This window comes from Argiope bruennichi, chromosome 9 (genome assembly GCF_947563725.1).
Source record: "Argiope bruennichi chromosome 9, qqArgBrue1.1, whole genome shotgun sequence".
Classification (NCBI taxonomy): domain Eukaryota; kingdom Metazoa; phylum Arthropoda; class Arachnida; order Araneae; family Araneidae; genus Argiope; species Argiope bruennichi.
The window spans coordinates 108,567,320-108,587,735 of record NC_079159.1 but is presented as its reverse complement, the minus strand read 5'-3'; the positions used below and the strand labels follow the sequence as shown (position 1 = coordinate 108,587,735).

Below are 20,416 nucleotides of genomic sequence, written 5' to 3'. Positions count from 1 at the left end.
CGAATCTTAATTTATTTAAATAGAATTGCCTCAATATAGATATTTATATTGCTTCCGAACATATGCAAAATTATGTTGTTAGTTATTCATTCTTTTCTCTTTGAATAAAATTAACTTAATTTCCTCGAAATATTTGAATGTTCTTCTTAATTAGCCTTTTCCTGTTCCTTTTTAAAATTTTACCTGTTTTATGGCATTCCCTATTGTGAACAGCATATGTGAGTTACTGAATGCATTAAAGCCAAAGTCCATGTTGCTTTTCTTTGTAGATAAATTACAACTATGAGGGTGGACACTATTTAAAGTAATGCTTTCTGTTGAACTAATGTTTACTAATGAGCTTTTGAATTTGGTCTCTTGTTCGGAATTCGATAATTGCAAACACATGTATTGACAAACATTCTTGAAGAATTATGAAATTTTATTGTGGAATGTAGGTTGTCAGAATTTTCTGAAATTTCAAAGAAAAGGACATCCATCACAATACTGTGGCAGTGTCAGATTTGGAGGTTAATTGTGAGAAAAACTGTTCTAATTACTGTCGTAGTTATGTCTGCATTCCAGGTATTTGAAGAAAATGGGCTACAAAACTACTATCTGGTTTATGCTTTCAATATAAATGGGAAATAACAAATATTGGTCACATAGTTATTTGAGAGCAGTAAAACATATTTACCCCATCTCCTTGTAAAAAACTAAATGCAAAATAAATAAATAAAATAAAAATAAAAAAATAGGTGTGACATATTTTATCAAACTATGCAAATTCACCTTTGTGATTTTTCGTCTGATAAAAAAAAAATTTTTGCTATTTCTGCTGCCCCCAAAGTTTTAAGTTTTTTATTATTGATACTGGTGAAGCCATTAAAATCTGGTTTATAATATAAATCAGATACCCCTATGTTTTAAAATTTACATAACAAAGTTCATTTTTTTGCAAAGTTCTCAGTTGCATTAATTCAGTATGCTCTGTTCAGTTTTTTTTTTTTTTTCCCCAAGAGAAATTTTCGTATTTATTATTGTAAGAGGATTTTTGTATAATTGTTAATTTTCTACATTTTATATATATAAGAAAGTTTTGCTTTGAAGAAATTGCAGTTGTTGATTAAAAAAACTACCTTGCTAAAAATGCAGAAAAAAAAAGAAAAAAAAGGAAATCCTTGTTTTAAGAGTGAAACTGGAACCAAAACTAAATAATTGCTTGGAAAACAATTTAAGACATCATGGAAGAGTCATGGGAAACCCTTGCAAGTCTCTTAAATGTGAATTTCTCTGTGTTAATTGTAACTTTCCCATGTTCATCTACATGCACCATAAGCAAGTGTTACCTTAGCTAATTTCTCAGAAAAATTTCCTTTGAAGCAATAGATACTCTGAATATTCTTTCCCACCTACCTACCTTTTTGATATCTGCTTACTCTACAGAATGTGTGGGCTAAGAATTTTTAATAATTGCTAAGAAATGAATTCTTTTCTAAGCCATAAAGGAAAAGAATAAAGATGTGATTCCTATTAACTTGATTTTTGTGTGCATATTTACTGATGAACTCCTCTGAGAATGAATATTATCTCTACTTGATTCTTCTCGATATAATGTCTGAATGTGTTATCAGAGTCTTTTTTTCCCACTTCCTGACTACCTGTTTGTAGTGTGTTTCTTACTTATCTGGGATTTAGCAAAAAACTTTAAAAGCAATCTGAACATTTTTTTCTCTAACATTATGAAAACTATTTTTAAAAAAATGTCATTTAAAGAACTCGTCACTTTCTTATTTTATAAAACCAATTTCATTGGTTGGTTGGGCTAAAATGAATTATTATGTACAATTATAACATAACCTTATAACTTCAGCCCTTTAGTTTTAGAAAATTGATTAGAACTATGACTTTGATTATGATCATTGCAATGCTGTTCTACTTTGTGAACTGATATGATGTGATTAATATAATGGGAATTCCTTTTTTTCCTAGTATTTATTATTATTATTATTTTATTTCTCTTTAATGCATGTGTTCCATCCCTAAACATTTAATTCTTAATCTAAATTTTGTCTTCTGCTGCGCATTTTGGGATTGCGTCACTCCATGTTGAATGATTTATTCTAGATTAATATTATGTTTTATTTCTGAATATTTTCTTTAAAGATTCTTATACTTAAATGCTTGATCAAAGTTAATTTTATTTTTAGGTTGCTGTACCACATGGCTCTGAATATATTCCTTTAAGGCAAAGTCAAAATCCACCATCTCGTAAATATCCATTCATTTTAGATCCATTTCAAAAAGAAGCTATTCTATGTTTGGAAAACAATCAGTCTGTGCTTGTTTCTGCCCACACATCTGCTGGAAAGACAGTAGTAGCTGAGTAGGTTTATTTTTATTCATTTATCTCAAATCCAGTATATTATTCATTGTTGAGGTTGCTTGGTCAAGGTCAACCATTTATTAGTAAATCTAATATTTATTTATTTATATTTAGGTATGCTATAGCTATGTCTTTAAGAGACAAACAAAGAGTCATTTACACAACTCCTATCAAGGCTCTGAGCAATCAAAAATACAGAGAATTTTATGAAGAATTTAAAGATGTAGGTTTACTTACTGGAGATGTTACAATTAATCCTTCAGCTAGTTGTTTGATTATGACCACAGAGGTAAGCTTATTCTCGAACACTTCAATTATCAATGCAAATAAAGCTTAGGGGTTATGTACATTGAATGCTGATTTATAAGTCCTTTGTTTTGATTTTCAGTTATATTTTTTCACCTTTCAGTTCCCTCTTTCATCTGTTACTTGCACTTATTGTGTAATTTTTTTCATTTCAGTTTAAAAATTTGTGAAAAGTTGTTTTTCTTTACAAATGTGGATTGAAATTTTAAACTGTGTTTTTAGATTTTAAGAAGTATGTTGTATAGGGGTTCTGAAGTTATGAGAGAAGTTGGATGGGTAATTTTTGATGAAATTCATTATATGAGAGATAAAGGTAAGTAAAAGAAATAAATATTTATGAGTTTGTACATAATATAACATTAATATAAATTTTAAACAGTGCATCTTATTATGATATTGTTTATAAAAATTGCATAATTATGAGATAACAATAAATTATTTATCAACTTACAATCATTGATTAAAACTTAGATAAAAAAAATTTCCAGTTATATTTGAAATAATAAAATGTAAAAGTGTGATATGAATTTCTACTAATAATGAAATAGAATGTGTATGTGTTGGTGTTCTACAGGCAGAGAGCTCATTATCAAATTCAGTACATATATACTTCAGAAGATCAGAAAGTACTGTTCATAATGATTTTTTACTAGTATTTAATTAATAAGAAATTAAGTAAAATTTTGACTTTTTTCAGTGATGATAATTTCTAAAAATATTGCACATAATAGATTTTTACACCAATTTGTAGTTAAAAAATATTGTTTTAATGGTGCTATTGAATTTTCGTGTAATTTTTTTCCCTGAATTTTGACGATTTAATTTTTTACATGATTTTTAATAAATGTTTTTCATTATTTCATCAGATATTTAATGCCTGATTTCTCCCATTCTTCAGACATGATGCATTTCTATGAAAATAAGATTTTTGCATTTTTTGAATTGAATTTCATCAAAATTCAATTCATCATTTATTGAAATTGCTTCATTTTCTGTTATGTAATAATTCTATATTATTTTAATATCTTAATCTTTTTTGTGTCATTTTTTTATTATTCAATTGATTATACTTATTTTACTTCCTGGTGTTTGGCATAATTCTTTATTTTATGAAGTTCAGCTTTTTATGTTCCAAGCTTGTGTCATGTTTCATTACTGAAAATTAAGAAAGAAAATTTCTATTTAGAAATAAGAAAATTGTACTGAAAAAGTATACAATTAGAACCAAAAAAGACAATATATGGTTAAAAAAAAACTATGTTATCTGCACAGTATTGCTTTTTATGGCTTAGGCTTGTCTGCTTTAGCAAGGTTCATTTGTGCAATAAACTGAATAGGTATAAGGCTCTTAAAATATAACAACAAAAAATAATTTTACTGTATATCTATTCAATTTGTTGCTTAAAATTACGTTATTTGGAGAATTATGCACAAAATTATGCAAGAAAGTTTTAACTGAAATTAAACATTGTGTATATTCTCTGCAAACTAGCTGGTTATCAAGCATAGTTTTATAATTAAATTATAAAAGAACTAGTTATATTTTTTTTAGCAATCAGTGATACTTTTCCAAAACTCACTCTCTTTAACTTTTCAATAATTGCTTTTAAAAATAGTTAAATAATATGGTAATTTGTTTGTTACATGTATTTTATTGCGAATGCATATTTCAGAAAGAGGTGTTGTATGGGAAGAGACTATCATACTTTTACCTGATAGTGTGCATTATGTGTTTCTATCTGCTACTATTCCCAATGCAAGACAATTTGCTGAATGGATTTGCCATCTTCATCATCAGGTATATATAAACACATGGTTGTATTTTCATTGCTTTTATCAGCGCCAATATTGTGTTACACACAAGCTTTAACTTTATGTTTGGATCTTTTTCAGCCTTGCCATGTTGTTTATACTGATTATAGACCTGTGCCTCTGCAACAGTATATATTTCCTGCTGGTGGGGATGGTCTGCACTTGGTTGTGGATGAAAGTGTAAATAAGCATATCATTGTTTTATGGTCTTAAGGAATAGAGATTTTGAAATATAATTTAATCGTATCAAAATTGAATCAACATTTTGAAGAAGGAGCAAGGATCAGCAAATTAAGGCTTGCACAAAGAATATAATTGTATAGATATTAGTTAGTAGCTGTAAAAAATGAATAGAAATTACTATGTAAATAACTGATAATAAATCTTATTTAAAAACTTGGTTAAAAAACAATAAATGAGAGAAGCATAAGGATTTTAAATCTGTGAAAATGGCAGGGGTTTTTGGGGGGGGGATATTTCCTTCTTCAAGTAGCTGATTTAATTAAAGTACTTTCTGAAGTAAATTGGATATTATTTAAGGATGTCATTTTTACATAAAAAGAATTTTTTTTATTATTATCAGATCACCATACTAATTTAGCAGTCTTTAATTATGCTTATATTAATTACATATATTAATATTAACAAATAAGCTAAACATATATTAATTGATTTATTCTTCTATTAAATTGTTTTTGGAAATATTCATAAATTTTTAAGTTTAATTTATAATTACTTATTATTAAGTTTATATTGAAAGACAATTTATATAATTATTGGATTATGCTTTGTAATTCATTGCATAAATTTGACAGCTATTTTCAAGCTATTAATGTGTCATAATTTATTGGATAAAATCTGAAGCATTGTTGATGTATTATTTTTCATTAAAGAAATGTATTTCTAAAATGCTTGTTTTTTTTATTAGGGTAATTTTCGGGAAGAGAATTTTAACACTGCTATGAGTGTACTTCAGGTAGCTGGTGGTGCTGCAAAGGGGGATTCTGCAATGAAAGGCAGAAAAGGGGGCTTTAAGGGTAAAGAATTTTGTTTGCATGGAATTGTTTTGTATTATAATAAGTCATTTATGTTAGTTTATTTAATAGAAATAAAGTACATTGTGTTGTTTATTCATTTATAATTCATAATGGTTTGTTTATTCATTTACAATTATTGTAATTAATTCAATGTGCCAAAAATAAAATAAAATATGATGTGTGCAATAGATTTATTAAGTCTACATATCATTGAATTATCTGTTAACAATATCATGAAAGGTTGTTGAAATGGAATGAGTTATGGAAAATGTTTTTAAGATTTAAAATGTATAAAGAACCATTTACCCTTTATTATTGGGAGAGGGAATTGCTGATTTACTGAGGAAAATTTGCTGAATTTACAAAAATTCTGTTTTTGTATTCAGATGAAACCAATGCAACATTATGTTTCTCTGATGTAAAATTGAGTTAAAATTTAAAAAGTAATATGAACTTTTTTTTTATCTATTTATAATGATATAATTTTGTATTCCAAGCCAATTTTTTTTAAAATAAGAATTTTATAAAAGTTTTAACACATGCACAAACTGTTTTGTTTATTTAAACTGTTTCTAAAAACTGTTTTTGAATTATAGTGTTTTTCAAAGTCTGAAAAATAATTGCACTGTCATTTAATTTTTAAAGTGCTCTCTATATTATTTCTTGAACCAAAAATTATTTATTCATGTGGTACTTTTTTAAAAATTGTACTGTTTTAAAATTTATTTCGTATTTACTTGAAACCGTATCAATAAAATGCTGGTCAATTTTACTTTATTATTATTATTATTATTCCTATCAATCTTTCAATTTTTATATTTTTGCCTCCTCACAGATGGTTCTAACTGTTATAAAATAGTCAAAATGATAATGGAAAGAAATTTTGCTCCTGTAATTGTATTCAGTTTCAGTAAAAAGGAATGTGAATCTTATGCTATGCAAATGGCAAAATTAGATTTCAATACTGGTAAGTTCACATGCATAATTCTTTTTATTTTACAATGCAAAGGAATTGAATTATTGAAATAAATATGAATGTGTTGTAATATTTCTATAAATAGATGATGAAAAGCCACTAGTTGAAGAAGTGTTCAAGAATGCAATGGATGTTTTATCAGATGAAGATAAAAAATTGCCTCAGGTATTTAAAAAATATATAATTTACATTTTCTTATTACTAATATTGCTCTTGAAAAATATTTCATTATTTTGCAATAATCTTATTATCACAGGTGTAATCTGTGTTAGAAGAGCTATTTTACAGTACATTTTTTGCATATAATTTTAGAAATCATTTTATTCAAGAACTGGAATACCACTATCAGATCTTTTCAAATTATAGAATATAGAATAATATTTTTTAGTGCATTAAAACTGTTGATTTATGAAGTATGCATACTTCACATAAACATCTAAATTATAATACATTGCAGGCTTATCAGTATGAGAGTTTTCTGTTGCAATTATATGTTATTGTAATTTTTTTAAAAATATATAGTTTGGGTTTTTATAGTGCATACAAAAAAAAGTTTCATATATATATATATATATATATATATATATATAATCACTTTTTTTATGTGAAACAGGGTACAGTTTTGAAGACAGTGAAGATTCGTGACATCGTTTTATTTCATTTTGGGGCACCTGGCATATGTACAAGCGATGAGCACATAGAAAAGGAATGAGGGAAAAGCACTTGAACATTTTATCCCCAGTCTTAAATAATCTTAAGATTTTGATAGGGAAAATGAGATTTCGATGGGGTTTTTCGTTACACACGCCGAAGAGGTAGGGGAAACACAGGGAGCTTTTTAAAAACAATTTGTCTCATCAGCGGTATTTTGTCTTTTCATGCAGAGTGTGTGAAAGTTAGGCTTTTAGCCGATTCAGCAGTTTTCCATACCTTCTCTTGAATCAATTAAGTAGAGACAGTGGAATTGGATCAAGAAATAAGAGAATATTTTAGAATAAAGTTACTATGGGCTAAATTAAGATAAAATCTTGGAAATTAATTAAATTAAAATTATATATATATATATATATATATATATATATATATATATATATATATATATATATATATATATAATATAAAGAGAGAGGGAGAGAATCAGAAATAATAAGAAAGTGGTCAGTGCGTCCAGTAAATCACTCTAGTGGTTAAAATAATTTTATTCAAAGCTTATTAATATCCTATATGCACCCATGCTCCATTTTGTTTTAAAACATGGTTTCTTTAATCTTCTTTTTGGTTGTGAAAATAATTGTTGAACTTTTATTTAAATATACAGAGGATATAACATTTTCCTGTTAACCAAATTTCAGAGTTCAAATAAAATCTGTTTTAAGATTCTGCTCTCTTTTGATTATCTAAAAGCATTTATCTGTTTCAGACTCATGAACTTCTTATCATGTTAATTTGGATGATCAAATAACTATAATTTAATAGCAAGAAAAGCTATTTTGTTATTAAAATGTTCTGAATCAGCAAGTTTGACAATAATGCATATCATTAAATTTGGGATTCAACTAATCTTTTCTTATTGACTTCTAGTTTTATGCTTCACTTCCGCTATGATGGGGACAAAAAAAAATTTTCTCATGATCAAGAATCCCTTGAAATTTCTTTAATGATTATATGTATATATACAGATAAAACATATTGTCTAATAGAAATATAGTCAGCATAATTTTTTTAGAGATTAAAAAAGAATCTCCTCAACAATTAAGAAATATCTATTTTTGATTATATGACTTGTTGTACATATGAGTTATATTCTATTTTTCATAAAAATCACACTTGCATCCGAAATTCATAGAACACACTAATTTTTGTTTACCGTATTCTATCTCTTCAGAGGCTATTTTTCCTCAATATGCCTATTCTTTTGTGATTAATCTGTCACTATTAGATTAGATGTAATTTCATCAATTGAAGATGTGTTAATTTCCTTTGTTTTATATATTGAATATATTGCAGTTCATCAACTATATTTTACATTTGAATTCTCAAAATTATTGTAATGTTAATTACATATTACTGATTAGTAGAGTTGCTTCCATGGACTTCATAATTGTTAGTATAAGTCCTTGTTGTTATTGTTAAATATTTTCTTCTAATGTTAATATATAATTTTTACTTTATGAAGTCTTGTTCCCAAATGAAGAAAACTTCCTCATGTTTTTATTATGTACTAGCCGCCGTTGGCAACCAGCCGTTTCGCCAATCATAATGATCATTAAAATTTTAATAATTAAATATTTTATGCAATTCCTACTTTAATAGTTTCTTCATCAAAATATTTTAAAACTTCAAATTTTGATAGTCATATAATTCACTCATAATATTATAAAGGCCTTCAGTTATAACGTAATATGTATCTCTAATTTACTGTTAGCTCCCGTAGAATTTATACTTTAAATTAAAGTGGAAAGGATTAATCTGCAATTAATATAATTATATTTTTTTACTGAAACAAAGTATTTTTTTGTAATATGATTACTGAAAACAGAGTCACTGACCGTTTAAACTTTATGGGCACTAAAGAATATCTTTCTTAATTTATGTAATATTTCAAGAATTTGTCAACAAAATTTTCTCAGGTTCATCATGACCAGATCGATTGATTAACAATGTTTAATTTTAAATGCATCAAACACTAAGAAAATAAAACAAATCATTTAAAATACTACTTAAAAAACGATGTACTTAAAACTATAAGCATATACAAAAAATATATAACTGACATTAATACAATTTAATTACAAAAGCATGCAGCTAAAATAAAAATAATTCAAATCACGTCCGCATCCGTCGATAATATTTGTCAACAGTCAGAACACTATGCGCATGCATGAATTTTCAACGCCAGTTACGGTAACGCAAATGAGTGAATTTTTTTACGCCAGTTTGGGTAACACTATGCAGATTAGAAATTTTTAATTTCCTTTATTCTGTTTTATTTTAATTCAAAAGTACTTCAGAATGAATCTTAAAGATCGATTAATTAACAATGTTTAATTTTAAATGCATCAAACATTAAGAAAGTAAACAGAATCGTTTGAAATAATCTTCCGGAAAATCTTAAGCCTAGCCTCATTAGTGTGGGGGGAAAAAAAATGCAGACTTACTGATTTGGCGGTGGGGAAAACGAGATTTTTTTTGGCGGGAAAGTTAGTTTTTAATTAATAATTAAAATTCTAATTAAAAATTCAAAAAAAGGGACTCCAAGTGCACATTCCTGATCTCCAAGATATATATGTGCCAAATTTGGTAGCTGTAGGTCAAACGGTCTGGCCTGTAGAGCACCAACACACACACACACGCACATTGAGCTTTATATAAGTATGGATATAAAATAAACTTGTTGGAGCAGTTATGAAATATTTTTTCGCTTCCAACTAGCCTATTTCTTATTTTTGGCTCAAGGACATGGCTTTGGGACATCGTTTCCTCATGAACGTTACTGTGGAAATTGTCATGCATTGAAAATTTTCATTCCTGAATTTTTTTCTTTAGTATTAAGTAACAAGATACTTAGCTAAGGAATTAATTCATTTTGAAATAAGTTGAGCAAAAATTGATTCCCCAATTAACAATTTAATTAACTTTTTATATTCTCTCTATTCATCTCCAAAGTTTGCTCATGCATCTTTGTAGGAGTATTTATTCTGCAGATTATTAAGATTCAGATACTTATTCAGAAAAATAAGATTTATCCTCTTTTGAATTCACTGTTCATAATTTAGACTTTTAGAAATTAAAATAATCAGTAGTGATATTATAAAATAAGTTTTTATAACCATCTTTATAGACACATTCTCTTTTTTTAATATAAAATACTTCTCTCCATTGAATTTTAAATATGTTTAACATTTGATACGTTGTCAGATTGGCTTTACCCACTTTTCATGTTTAACTTTAATGATTATTCTTATTTAATTGTATGTTTTTTTTTTCAATTCCTGAATAAAATATTCATGAGATCTGAAAGTTTTTAATTATTTATAAAAAAAAAATATTGTATCTACTTTAATAGCTTAACCCTTTCTCTACTAATGCAGCCTGATCCGTCCATGAAAGTTCTATACTAATGGGCTCGTTCCTATTTCAAATGAGGAGTGCAGGTTATAAAGCAAGTTATCACAAGGAGGCTCTTGTATTACATCCTGAATTTCTCGCATGGAAAGGAAACCTTCCCATTAGTATAGAGCTTGTATGTCCAGTTCGGGCCGGGTTAGTAGTAAGAAGGTTAATATTATTCAATCAAACTAATATCTGCTTAAAAGGTTAATACCTTTTTTGCTTAATTGTTTAATGATATTTTTGCATTGATTTATTCTTTTAAAGATCTTACTGAAGTATTTTTTTTAGAATAAATTCAAACAAAATAAACCTATTAAGGATGTTGAGTCTTAAGTTTATTTCATCTATTTATTCTTAGGTGGAACATGTATTACCACTTCTTAAGCGGGGCATTGGTATTCATCATTCTGGTCTACTTCCAATTCTTAAGGAAACAATAGAAATTCTTTTCTCAGAAGGTTTAATTAAGGTAAAGTTGTTTATTTAAGGTTTTTAAATTTTAATATTTAAGGTTTTTAAATTTTAATATTTAAGTGTTTAGTTCCAATTTAATATATAATTATTTTTTAGGCATTATTTGCTACAGAGACTTTTGCTATGGGTTTAAATATGCCAGCCAGAACTGTATTATTTACAAATGCTCGCAAATTTGATGGAAAAGATTTCAGATGGGTAAGAAAATTTTTCAGTTTTTAAACCTTTTATTTCATTAAAAGGTCATAATTATTAATTTACATCATAAAAAAGGCTGTAAAATTTTGAAATATGTATTAAAAATGTATAAATTTTTTTTAAACTTTATTATTATCAACTTAAATGATACAGAAAGCTTAATTTCACTTTCATGTGAATTTCACAATAAGAAATTATTTAATTCTGCGGCTTTTTTAATTCTGTGTAAAATAACTAATGTGGAGAAATATATATACATTTTTTAGTTGTAGTTATTTTAATAAATTCTTTACACTTCCAGTTTTGTTTTTAGTTGAATAATATATGTTCACATTAATACAATATCTTTATAATTGTTATTATAACCAAAACAAAAAACAACTCTAGTGTGATTGTTAAATCTATTTAAACAGTAAAATGCAAATTATGCTTTATTTATAGAATATTTTTATTATTATTGATTGATTTTACAGGTTACATCAGGTGAATATATACAAATGAGTGGACGTGCTGGTAGAAGAGGTCTGGATGAAAGAGGTATTGTGATATTGATGGTAGATGAGAAAATGAGCCCATCTGTTGGAAAAGAAATAGTGAAGGTATTACGTCAATAAATATTATAAAAACTTTGCATTTGCGCTTATTTGAAATATTTTCGTGTCTTTTATTCATTTATTTGTTTTCTGTAGGGGCTTCCGGATCCTATTAACTCTGCCTTTCATTTGACTTATAATATGGTTCTAAATTTGTTGAGAGTAGATGAAATCAATCCAGAGTATATGTTAGAGCGATCTTTCTTCCAATTTCAAAATTATTCTTCAATTCCACAATTGTATGAAAGTAAGAATAAATGAAACAAATTGTTTAAGGTTTTCAGGAAAAATAAAATTTTTTTAAAAATTGAGGATTAATTTATTATTCCTAATCATTTTTTTTTTTTTCCAGAAATTAAAACTTTACAAGAAACCCATGATTCTATTAACCTGGACAGAGAAGATGATGTTGATTCATATTATAAAATAAAAAAACACTTGGCTTCCCTATCAGAAGAATATCATGCTTATATTACACAGCCAGAATATTGTGTCCCTTTTTTCCAACCTGGAAGACTGGTGAAGGTATTTGTCGTAACTTTTTATGACTTAAACAACATTGCAAACTATTTATAATACAAAAATTATTTCTGCATTTATTGAATATGTATTTATGTTCATTGAGAAGTTCTGAAAAAAAATGCAGTGGTGGAGAAAAAAAATGAAATTTAAATATGTCGAATATTCTAATCAGAAAATAATGCCATATATTCATTAATTATAACTAATAAATTCTTATTCATTGTTATTTGAGTATTTGAATCTGTAAGTTCAGATATAAAATTACCTCTCGGGTTTTCCTGATTTCCAGGAATTGAAGTATATCACAATATTACTCATGATGATGATGTCATGTCTGCGTTAATACAATATTACTCATCAGTAAAACTATAAAAGATCATCACATATAGTTAACTGCAATTTGAAAAACAGTTATTCACATTAAAATTTTTATTCATAATAATTTAAAAGATTGAATTATCTTATTATCTGTATTTAGATTTGATATTAGACCATGATAATTATAAAATAAAATTAGTGCTGGATATGTATATCATTTAGAAAATAGACATTGGAATTAAGTAATCAGTATTACAGAAATTTTGTTTAGATGACTCATCACTAATAGGAAGAAGCTGTACGATTATATTAAAATATTATCTAACCATTATCTCATACTACAGGTGTTGGAATAATATTCGACAATTCTAATTAAATTAAAATTCCATGAAATGGTATAATGATTAGCATCTCATGAAAAATACTGATTGTTATATCATTTTATAGTATTCTATTTGAAAATTTATCTCTTAATGTAATATGCAATTTATTTCTTTTTGCAATCAAGGAAAATGTTTAGCTTAGATCTATGAGTATAGTTGTTTTAATTATGCATACATAAAGTTTATTTAAATTTTTCGCTACTACTGACATATTTTTGACGACTTGGAGCACCCCCAATCGAAATTCTCCATAGCCATCGGGCTCCAGAACTTACAGATCTTGTCACCAAGGCTTTTGGAGGACTCTAATCTTTTGCACTAGCACTGTATGCATAGACACGACAACAATAACATATTTTTTAAATTCTAGAGGTTTCTATGCTTGTGTAGCATAAGTTTCATTTATTACTTTGTTATCTGGGAAAAGATTATTTAGTGTAATTATATTTCTTGTTTAACTAAAAGTGTACTCATTTTAATATTTTTTCTTTATTTATTTATAGGTTAAAAATGGAGATGATGATTTTGGATGGGGCATGATTATAAATTATCAGAAAAAAACTCTTCAATCTGTAAGCAACATTCCTTTATTAAATTTACTTTTTCATTGTATATTCAACATTAAATTATTCAAATTTTGGTTTTTTGATATTTCTTGTATCCATAATTTTTAATGCATTAATATATATATTAGCAGCAACTACATCAACTAACAGTACAGTTGGTTAGATCATTAAGGACTAGAATGAATCCTTTATGGATATATACTATATAAGCATGATTACTAATTAAAATTAATTTCTTTTGTTAACTGGGTTTTGAATCCAGTTTGTTAATGTATATGATGTTGATCTATTGATTTCCTTAGAATCTACCATGTTTAGTAGATTTGTGATGCGTTAAAGCAATGATAACTTTGATATGGCTGAAATAAGACATAATATGTATCAAAAAATGCTTCAGTTCTATTAAACATTTATTTTTCATTGCATATTTACTTTTTATTTTATACTAATTATCTTACTTATTTAACTTTTGCTCATTCTGTTTCAGGGTAATAATAAAGAATCTGTATTTTATGTTGTTGATGTTTTACTCCAAGTTTCTAAAGAAAGTTCAGAAACAAAAGTGACGTCTAATTTAAAGCCTCCTGCACCAAATGAAAAAGGTGTTATGCAGGTAAACCTCTTTTAATTAACTTATCTCTTTAACTTAAGTAATTAATAATTATTTTCTTGTGATTATTATTAAAACCCTTTATTTTTTTTAGGTTGTACCCATTAAGTTGAATTTAATTCAACAGTTAAGCACAGTACGAGCACATACTCCTAAAGATTTAAGACCTATTGACAACAGAATGCAAGTTTTGAGAACTATTCAGGTGACAATTGATATAATTTTTCATCCACCAATTTAAAATATACAATGCACTCTTATCTTTTTTAATATATGCATAAAGTTTAAATTAGGAATTTGTTAAATTTTATATTTCTATATGTTTACCAAACCTGGTTTATTTTATAGGCTATTTTGGAACGATTCCCTGATGGTTTACCTCTTCTTGATCCAATTGAAGATATGAAAATAAAGGAGCAAGGATTAAAAGATGTTATAAAAGTATTTGTCTTTTCAATCCTTTGTCTTTTTTATGTATGTGTAAAGTATTTGTCTTTTTATGTGTACTCTTTTGACTTATAATTTGCATTCTTTTTTTCTTTTCTGTATTTTCATTTAGAAAATTGAAGCTTTCACTTCTCGGCTAAATCATCATCCTCTTCATAATGACCCATCTATAGACAACTTACTTGATCTATATAAGAAAAAATTGCAGGTACTTCTGAAGTTATTTTATGTTTGCCAGTATATAAAATTATACATGAATTGTGATGTTTTCCATGTTAAAATTTATTTACAAAATATGTTTGTATTATCCCAACACATCAATATTGTTTGAGGTACCTTTAGTATTTTTTATATACTGGTGATACAATTTTTATTGATGCATTTATTTTTATAGATTGAAAGTGAGATAAAGGAAGCAAAGGCAGAATTGAAAAAAGCACGTTCCCTTTTGCAAATGGATGAATTGAAATGTCGGAAAAGAGTTCTGAGAAGAATGGGTTACTGTACTGCTTCTGATGTTATAGAGATTAAAGGTCGTGTTGCATGTGAAATTAGCAGGTTTGTTTCAATGGTTTTAGTTATTTTCATTCTGAGTCAAAATAAACACAAAATGCTCTTTAAATATTTATTTAACTTTATTTGAAGATTATTATAATTTTCAAATTTCATTTATAAACCAAATAATTTTCTCCTTAATTTCAATAATTTTTTTTTCTAAAGAGCATTTTATTTATGCATTTATTTTCTGTCTTCTTTTTGTTAATATTCAGGAAATTAAAATAGTTATTGAGAAATAATTTTCAATATTTAATTTCATATTGCATTTTCACTTATGTCTATTTGTTGTATGTTTTAAAATTAATCATTTATGAAATCAAAGAATTTTTAAATATAATTTCTATTTAAAAATTATTTTGTATGCAAATTATTTGTTGAATTACTATAAATAACTTCAAACAACATTCTTTTTCTGTTTTATTCTTTAATAATTTTCTTGTTTTTAGTGCTGATGAACTCTTATTAACGGAAATGATATTTAATGGGGCTTTTAACAACCTAAATGTTCATCAAACGACTGCTCTCCTCAGTTGTTTTGTTTTCCAAGAGAAATCAAATGAGATGCCAAAATTGACTGAGGAGTTATCTGGACCTCTTCGTCTAATGCAGGTAAAATTTAATTTATATACTGTTGAAAATAACATATCTGGAAAAAAATTATTGTATGAATCCCCAAAAAGTAGTGCATTAAATAGTTTTTAAAAAGAAATTGATTTTATGCTTCACAAATTAGTATTTCATAATTTTTCCTGCTCACTATACTACATTTTTATTATACATTGGTGTGCAAAACTTAAGCAACAATGTAAATTTTAAGCAGGGAGCCATGAAATTGCAGAAAAGGGGTTATTGGGATCATTAGAATGTACACACAATTCAGTAGAATGGTGATGTGTGTACAAATGTTAGGAACAAAACATCATAAGCAGAGTGAGTGTACGCAAAATGCGTACAGTCGGGTTGCGCAGCTCAAGGAAAGGAAGGACGGAAGTGCAATTAAAGACATTCATTGCAAGTGCAAGTGAGTTTTTTCTTGAAATATGGCTAGAAGAAATCACCTGGCATCTTCACACATGGAAGAATGATCAGAAAGCTAAAGGAAGGGCGCAGTTTGACCAGTGTAGCTGAAGAGTTCGGAATCAACAAAAGTGTCGTTTCACGCACTTGGAAAGCCTTCCAAACCATAGGTATAGTTGTTAGAAAGGTTAGTGGTGGCCGCCCTAAGAAAACAACTGTAGTGGATGACTGATATGTCATCCTGCAAGCTAAAAGTGACCAATACCAGTCAGCAAGCGCTACTGCTCAGCAAATGTGTACAGCAACAGGGCGACAAATGTCCCAGTTTACTGTGACCAGATGCTTTCACAAAGATGGTCTATTCGCTCACCATCTTGAACACTGCATCCCTTTGAAAGTTGGCCATTGGTGGCACTGTTTAGAATGGTGTAAAGAGCACAAAAGCTGGGCATCTCATCAATGGAATTGTATCCTCTTTACGAATGAGAATCGTTTTAGTGCCACAAGTGATTCTCAATGCTAGTTGATTTTGAAAAAAAGTCAGGATATGGTTTAATCCCAGTAACATCATGGAAAGAGACTGCTAGGGTAGTCCTGGAGTTGTCCTCAGGAAGACATTATGCTGAACGGGTGGACTGAGCTCCATATTTTCGACAGAAGTTCTGTAACCAGAGATTGCTGTCGTAAGGAGGGGATCCTTTCCCATGTGCGTCTGATCTGATGTGCGATAGGACCAGACTTCATTTTTATGGATGACAATGCATGGCCACACCTGACGGCTGATGTTCAGCAGCTGCTGGAAAGTGATGATATCTCTCGAATGGATTGGCCAGCATTCTCTCCTGATTTAAATCCCATAGATCATGTGTGGGATACTTTGTGGAGATGCTTTGTGGCACGATTACATCCATCAGGGAACACCCAACAATTGAAACAGATGCTGATTGAGGAATGGGCACTCTTACCCCAAGAAATGTTGGATAATCTGGCGCTGAGTATGGAGAGACAGTGCAAAGCAACCATCATAGTAAGGGGGGTGCATATTCCATAGTAAGGAATATGTGCTTGTTATTCTTCCTCTTGGACAGACAATCATGTGTAGCGGTGCTATGAGTTCAATAAAACCTTTTTTCATTTGATTCCATACTGTATGAATTGTATTCATTTTTGCGCAACTATGCTTTTGCCATTGTTTAAGTACAAAATGCTGTCTCTCAGACGATTTCTCATGGAGTTATGACAAAAAAGCACCTGTTGATTAAGTTTTGCACACCAATATAAAAGATATATTTAAAATATGCAGGGGAAAATTTAATAAGTTAGTAAATCATTGAAATTATGAAACAATGGATGTAAGATAAATAATTTTTTGATATTGTTCTTGAATTCAACAGAGAAAAAAATGTAATTCTTGTAAATTCCTGTTGATTCCTAACTTATTTTGTGTATTTTTACTGAGAAGAAAGATCTGTCTTTATCTTTTCACTCTTATACTGCCAGGAATTATATTGATATTGCCTTTATATAATTGGCATTAATGAAGTGTTTTGTCATTTATATAAAGCTATATTTTTTTATCAGCAAGTACTGTAAGTCAACTTTAAATGTTTAAAAAAAAGTGAAAGAGATATCAGATTAACATGTATCAAAATGAATTTAATGTGATGTGTATAGTTTATTAAGGAAGTTGCTTTTTCATGTACCATCTAATTGTGGAAAAAATCTGTCACATTGTCAAATCTGATTAAGTATTGATTATCAAAAATCTGTGAATTCATTTCTTTTAGTTTATACATATGATGAACATCATTATAAATATATTAGTTATCAGTAAACTTCCTCTTTTTTTTCTAGTAATGTGTTTGTGTTTTTGCTTGGAAAAAGTAACTTAATACAAATGAATACATTAAAGTAATTTACTAAAACCAGATCTTTTTTAATCTCATATTTAAAATATGTTTTTATTGTATCATAAGATCCGAGATGAAATCAGTTAAAATAATCATTGATTATAGTTGCTGATGTAACTACTTAATTTGAAAATTGATATACATATGGGATTTTTTATGCTTCAATAGCATGGCTAATGTCAAATCAATTCACTTAGAATGATCAAAAAATTCTCAGCAATTATCAAAAAATAAAAACTTTTATTATGCATTGATAATGGCAAAATTGTGTCCTCATTTTCGATGTAATATTATGTTTGTGTAAGCATAAATTCTAAAATATGTTGGATAAAATTTAAATGGTTAAAAAAAAAAAATTATTCTTTTTTATTTTTGTTTATATTACATCCCCCTTTTAGCGTCTGTAGCTAAAATAAGAAAGAATGTGAAGGAAAAGAATAAATTAATGACTTTTCAGTATCAAGTATTGGCAGAACTTTGTATTCTCAGATTATTTAGCTGACATTTCGGTCTTTAGAAACTTTCTACACATTTTTGTGAATTAATAAATAGTATTTATACATAATACATTTCACCCTTCATTTAAGATTCTTATATTGATTATTTGAATTCAATTATATGCAATATTAATCTGTAATTATCTTTATGTACAACATATCCAAAAAAGGATTTTTTTTATTTATCTAAGTATTGTATTTAGATGTGCACTTCCAATTACCTTTATTAAATAAGAGCAGTAATTTACAAGAAAACACTTTAGCATCTATGAAGGTTGATAGCAAGCTTTCCAAAATCTCGAATTTTACTTTATTGTACTCAGGCTGTTGGGGAAGTACTTGATTTTTTACAAGGTCTTTAAATAGGGAGAATCTGCATTCATATTTTAACCAATTTAGGACTTGGTTTTGCCTTAAGGGTTGAATATGTTTGTGAAGTGAACACTCAGCAATAATTTACATACAATTGGCATCTAGTATTAGCCATCCAGTGGTTAATAGTAAGGGTCTTTGCATTGTGGTCTCAAAAACCCAATTTGAGCCGTGTTGGCTTATGAATTGCAAGATAAGCATGAATTGGTATCATTAGTGCTCTTCACTTAAATCTCTAGAAGTAATAAGGAAGAAAGTAATGATGCATTTGACTACTAATGTGAAAATATTTGCCTTTTTCTCTCTAAAATGTGTAATCATATTCCCTAATTCCTTTAAAAATTAATTATTCCTTGATTTTTGAAAAAATTCATTAAGAATAGGACAGTCAAAAGTTTAAAGTGAATTTGTATATGGCTCTCTGTAGTGTAGTGTATTTGTTACTAAAATAACTCTTGCATTCATCTAAGCACATATGAAGTTTCACACTTCTGTTTATAAAACTTGCAAAGATATATTTATTTATAAATATAGCATTTATTTTAAAAATACAAATTTATTCAATGTAAAAAACACACAAACTATGATATACTAATAATTGTGTTAATATCTTTTAAGATAATTAATTCCTCATTCAATTATCTTAAAAGAAATTTGATTATCATATATACTGTTATTCATTTTGATTAACTGACTGCTGTGTAACTTTGATTTAAAAAATAAAATGAAATGAAATAATCAGTTTTAACTTTAGACTTCAATCAATTCATGAATATTTTTTAAAAGGGCTTTTGAAAGTAATCAAAGCACTAAATCTTTTAATTGTTTTCTATGCAGGACACTGCCCGTAGGATAGCAAAAATAAGTAAAGAATGCAGATTAGAAATAGACCTTGAACAGTATGTGGATTCTTTTAAACCACATCTAATGGATGTTGTTTATTCCTGGAGCAAAGGGGCCAGCTTTGCACATATCTGTAAAATGACCGATGTTTTTGAAGGTAAGTTTTGTAAGATCAGGTCTTTCATTAACTTATACGTAACACACATAACTTCTGTTCACTTTAAATGATGAATTATATCTTTAGATTTATTTTATGCACTTTGAGTTAATTATTAGAATTATAATTTTAGTAGCAATTGATTTATGACATCTTTATTTGTTCTTTCATAAAATATTAAATATCTCAAAACAAAGAAGCTTTTAGGTTGTCTTCTCTTAAAATTTTTATTATCCAAATTTAAAATATTAAAAGTTTTGTTATTATTAACTTATAAGCTTCATATTTCTCCTATTGTTAGGTATATTTTGCAAAATTCTAGAGTAGGAACTCAATGCAATT

At 27.6% G+C, this 20,416-nt stretch overlaps 1 protein-coding gene across 1 annotated transcript in view; it reads left to right on the top strand.

Moving 5' to 3' along the window:
* LOC129983711 (exosome RNA helicase MTR4-like) overlaps nucleotides 1-20,416 on the top strand; it is a 28,309-nt gene that overhangs the window by 3,385 nt on the left and 4,508 nt on the right. The window contains exons 4-24 of the mRNA XM_056093310.1: nucleotides 2,190-2,365; nucleotides 2,480-2,654; nucleotides 2,894-2,984; nucleotides 4,345-4,469; nucleotides 4,565-4,663; nucleotides 5,412-5,520; nucleotides 6,356-6,487; nucleotides 6,582-6,661; nucleotides 10,968-11,078; nucleotides 11,180-11,281; nucleotides 11,755-11,880; nucleotides 11,971-12,121; nucleotides 12,227-12,399; nucleotides 13,601-13,669; nucleotides 14,151-14,276; nucleotides 14,368-14,478; nucleotides 14,622-14,714; nucleotides 14,833-14,928; nucleotides 15,115-15,278; nucleotides 15,725-15,887; nucleotides 19,912-20,074. Of these exons, the coding sequence (XP_055949285.1) occupies nucleotides 2,190-2,365; nucleotides 2,480-2,654; nucleotides 2,894-2,984; nucleotides 4,345-4,469; nucleotides 4,565-4,663; nucleotides 5,412-5,520; nucleotides 6,356-6,487; nucleotides 6,582-6,661; nucleotides 10,968-11,078; nucleotides 11,180-11,281; nucleotides 11,755-11,880; nucleotides 11,971-12,121; nucleotides 12,227-12,399; nucleotides 13,601-13,669; nucleotides 14,151-14,276; nucleotides 14,368-14,478; nucleotides 14,622-14,714; nucleotides 14,833-14,928; nucleotides 15,115-15,278; nucleotides 15,725-15,887; nucleotides 19,912-20,074 (2,635 nt within the window). The remainder of the gene's footprint in view (nucleotides 1-2,189; nucleotides 2,366-2,479; nucleotides 2,655-2,893; nucleotides 2,985-4,344; nucleotides 4,470-4,564; nucleotides 4,664-5,411; nucleotides 5,521-6,355; nucleotides 6,488-6,581; nucleotides 6,662-10,967; nucleotides 11,079-11,179; nucleotides 11,282-11,754; nucleotides 11,881-11,970; nucleotides 12,122-12,226; nucleotides 12,400-13,600; nucleotides 13,670-14,150; nucleotides 14,277-14,367; nucleotides 14,479-14,621; nucleotides 14,715-14,832; nucleotides 14,929-15,114; nucleotides 15,279-15,724; nucleotides 15,888-19,911; nucleotides 20,075-20,416) is intronic.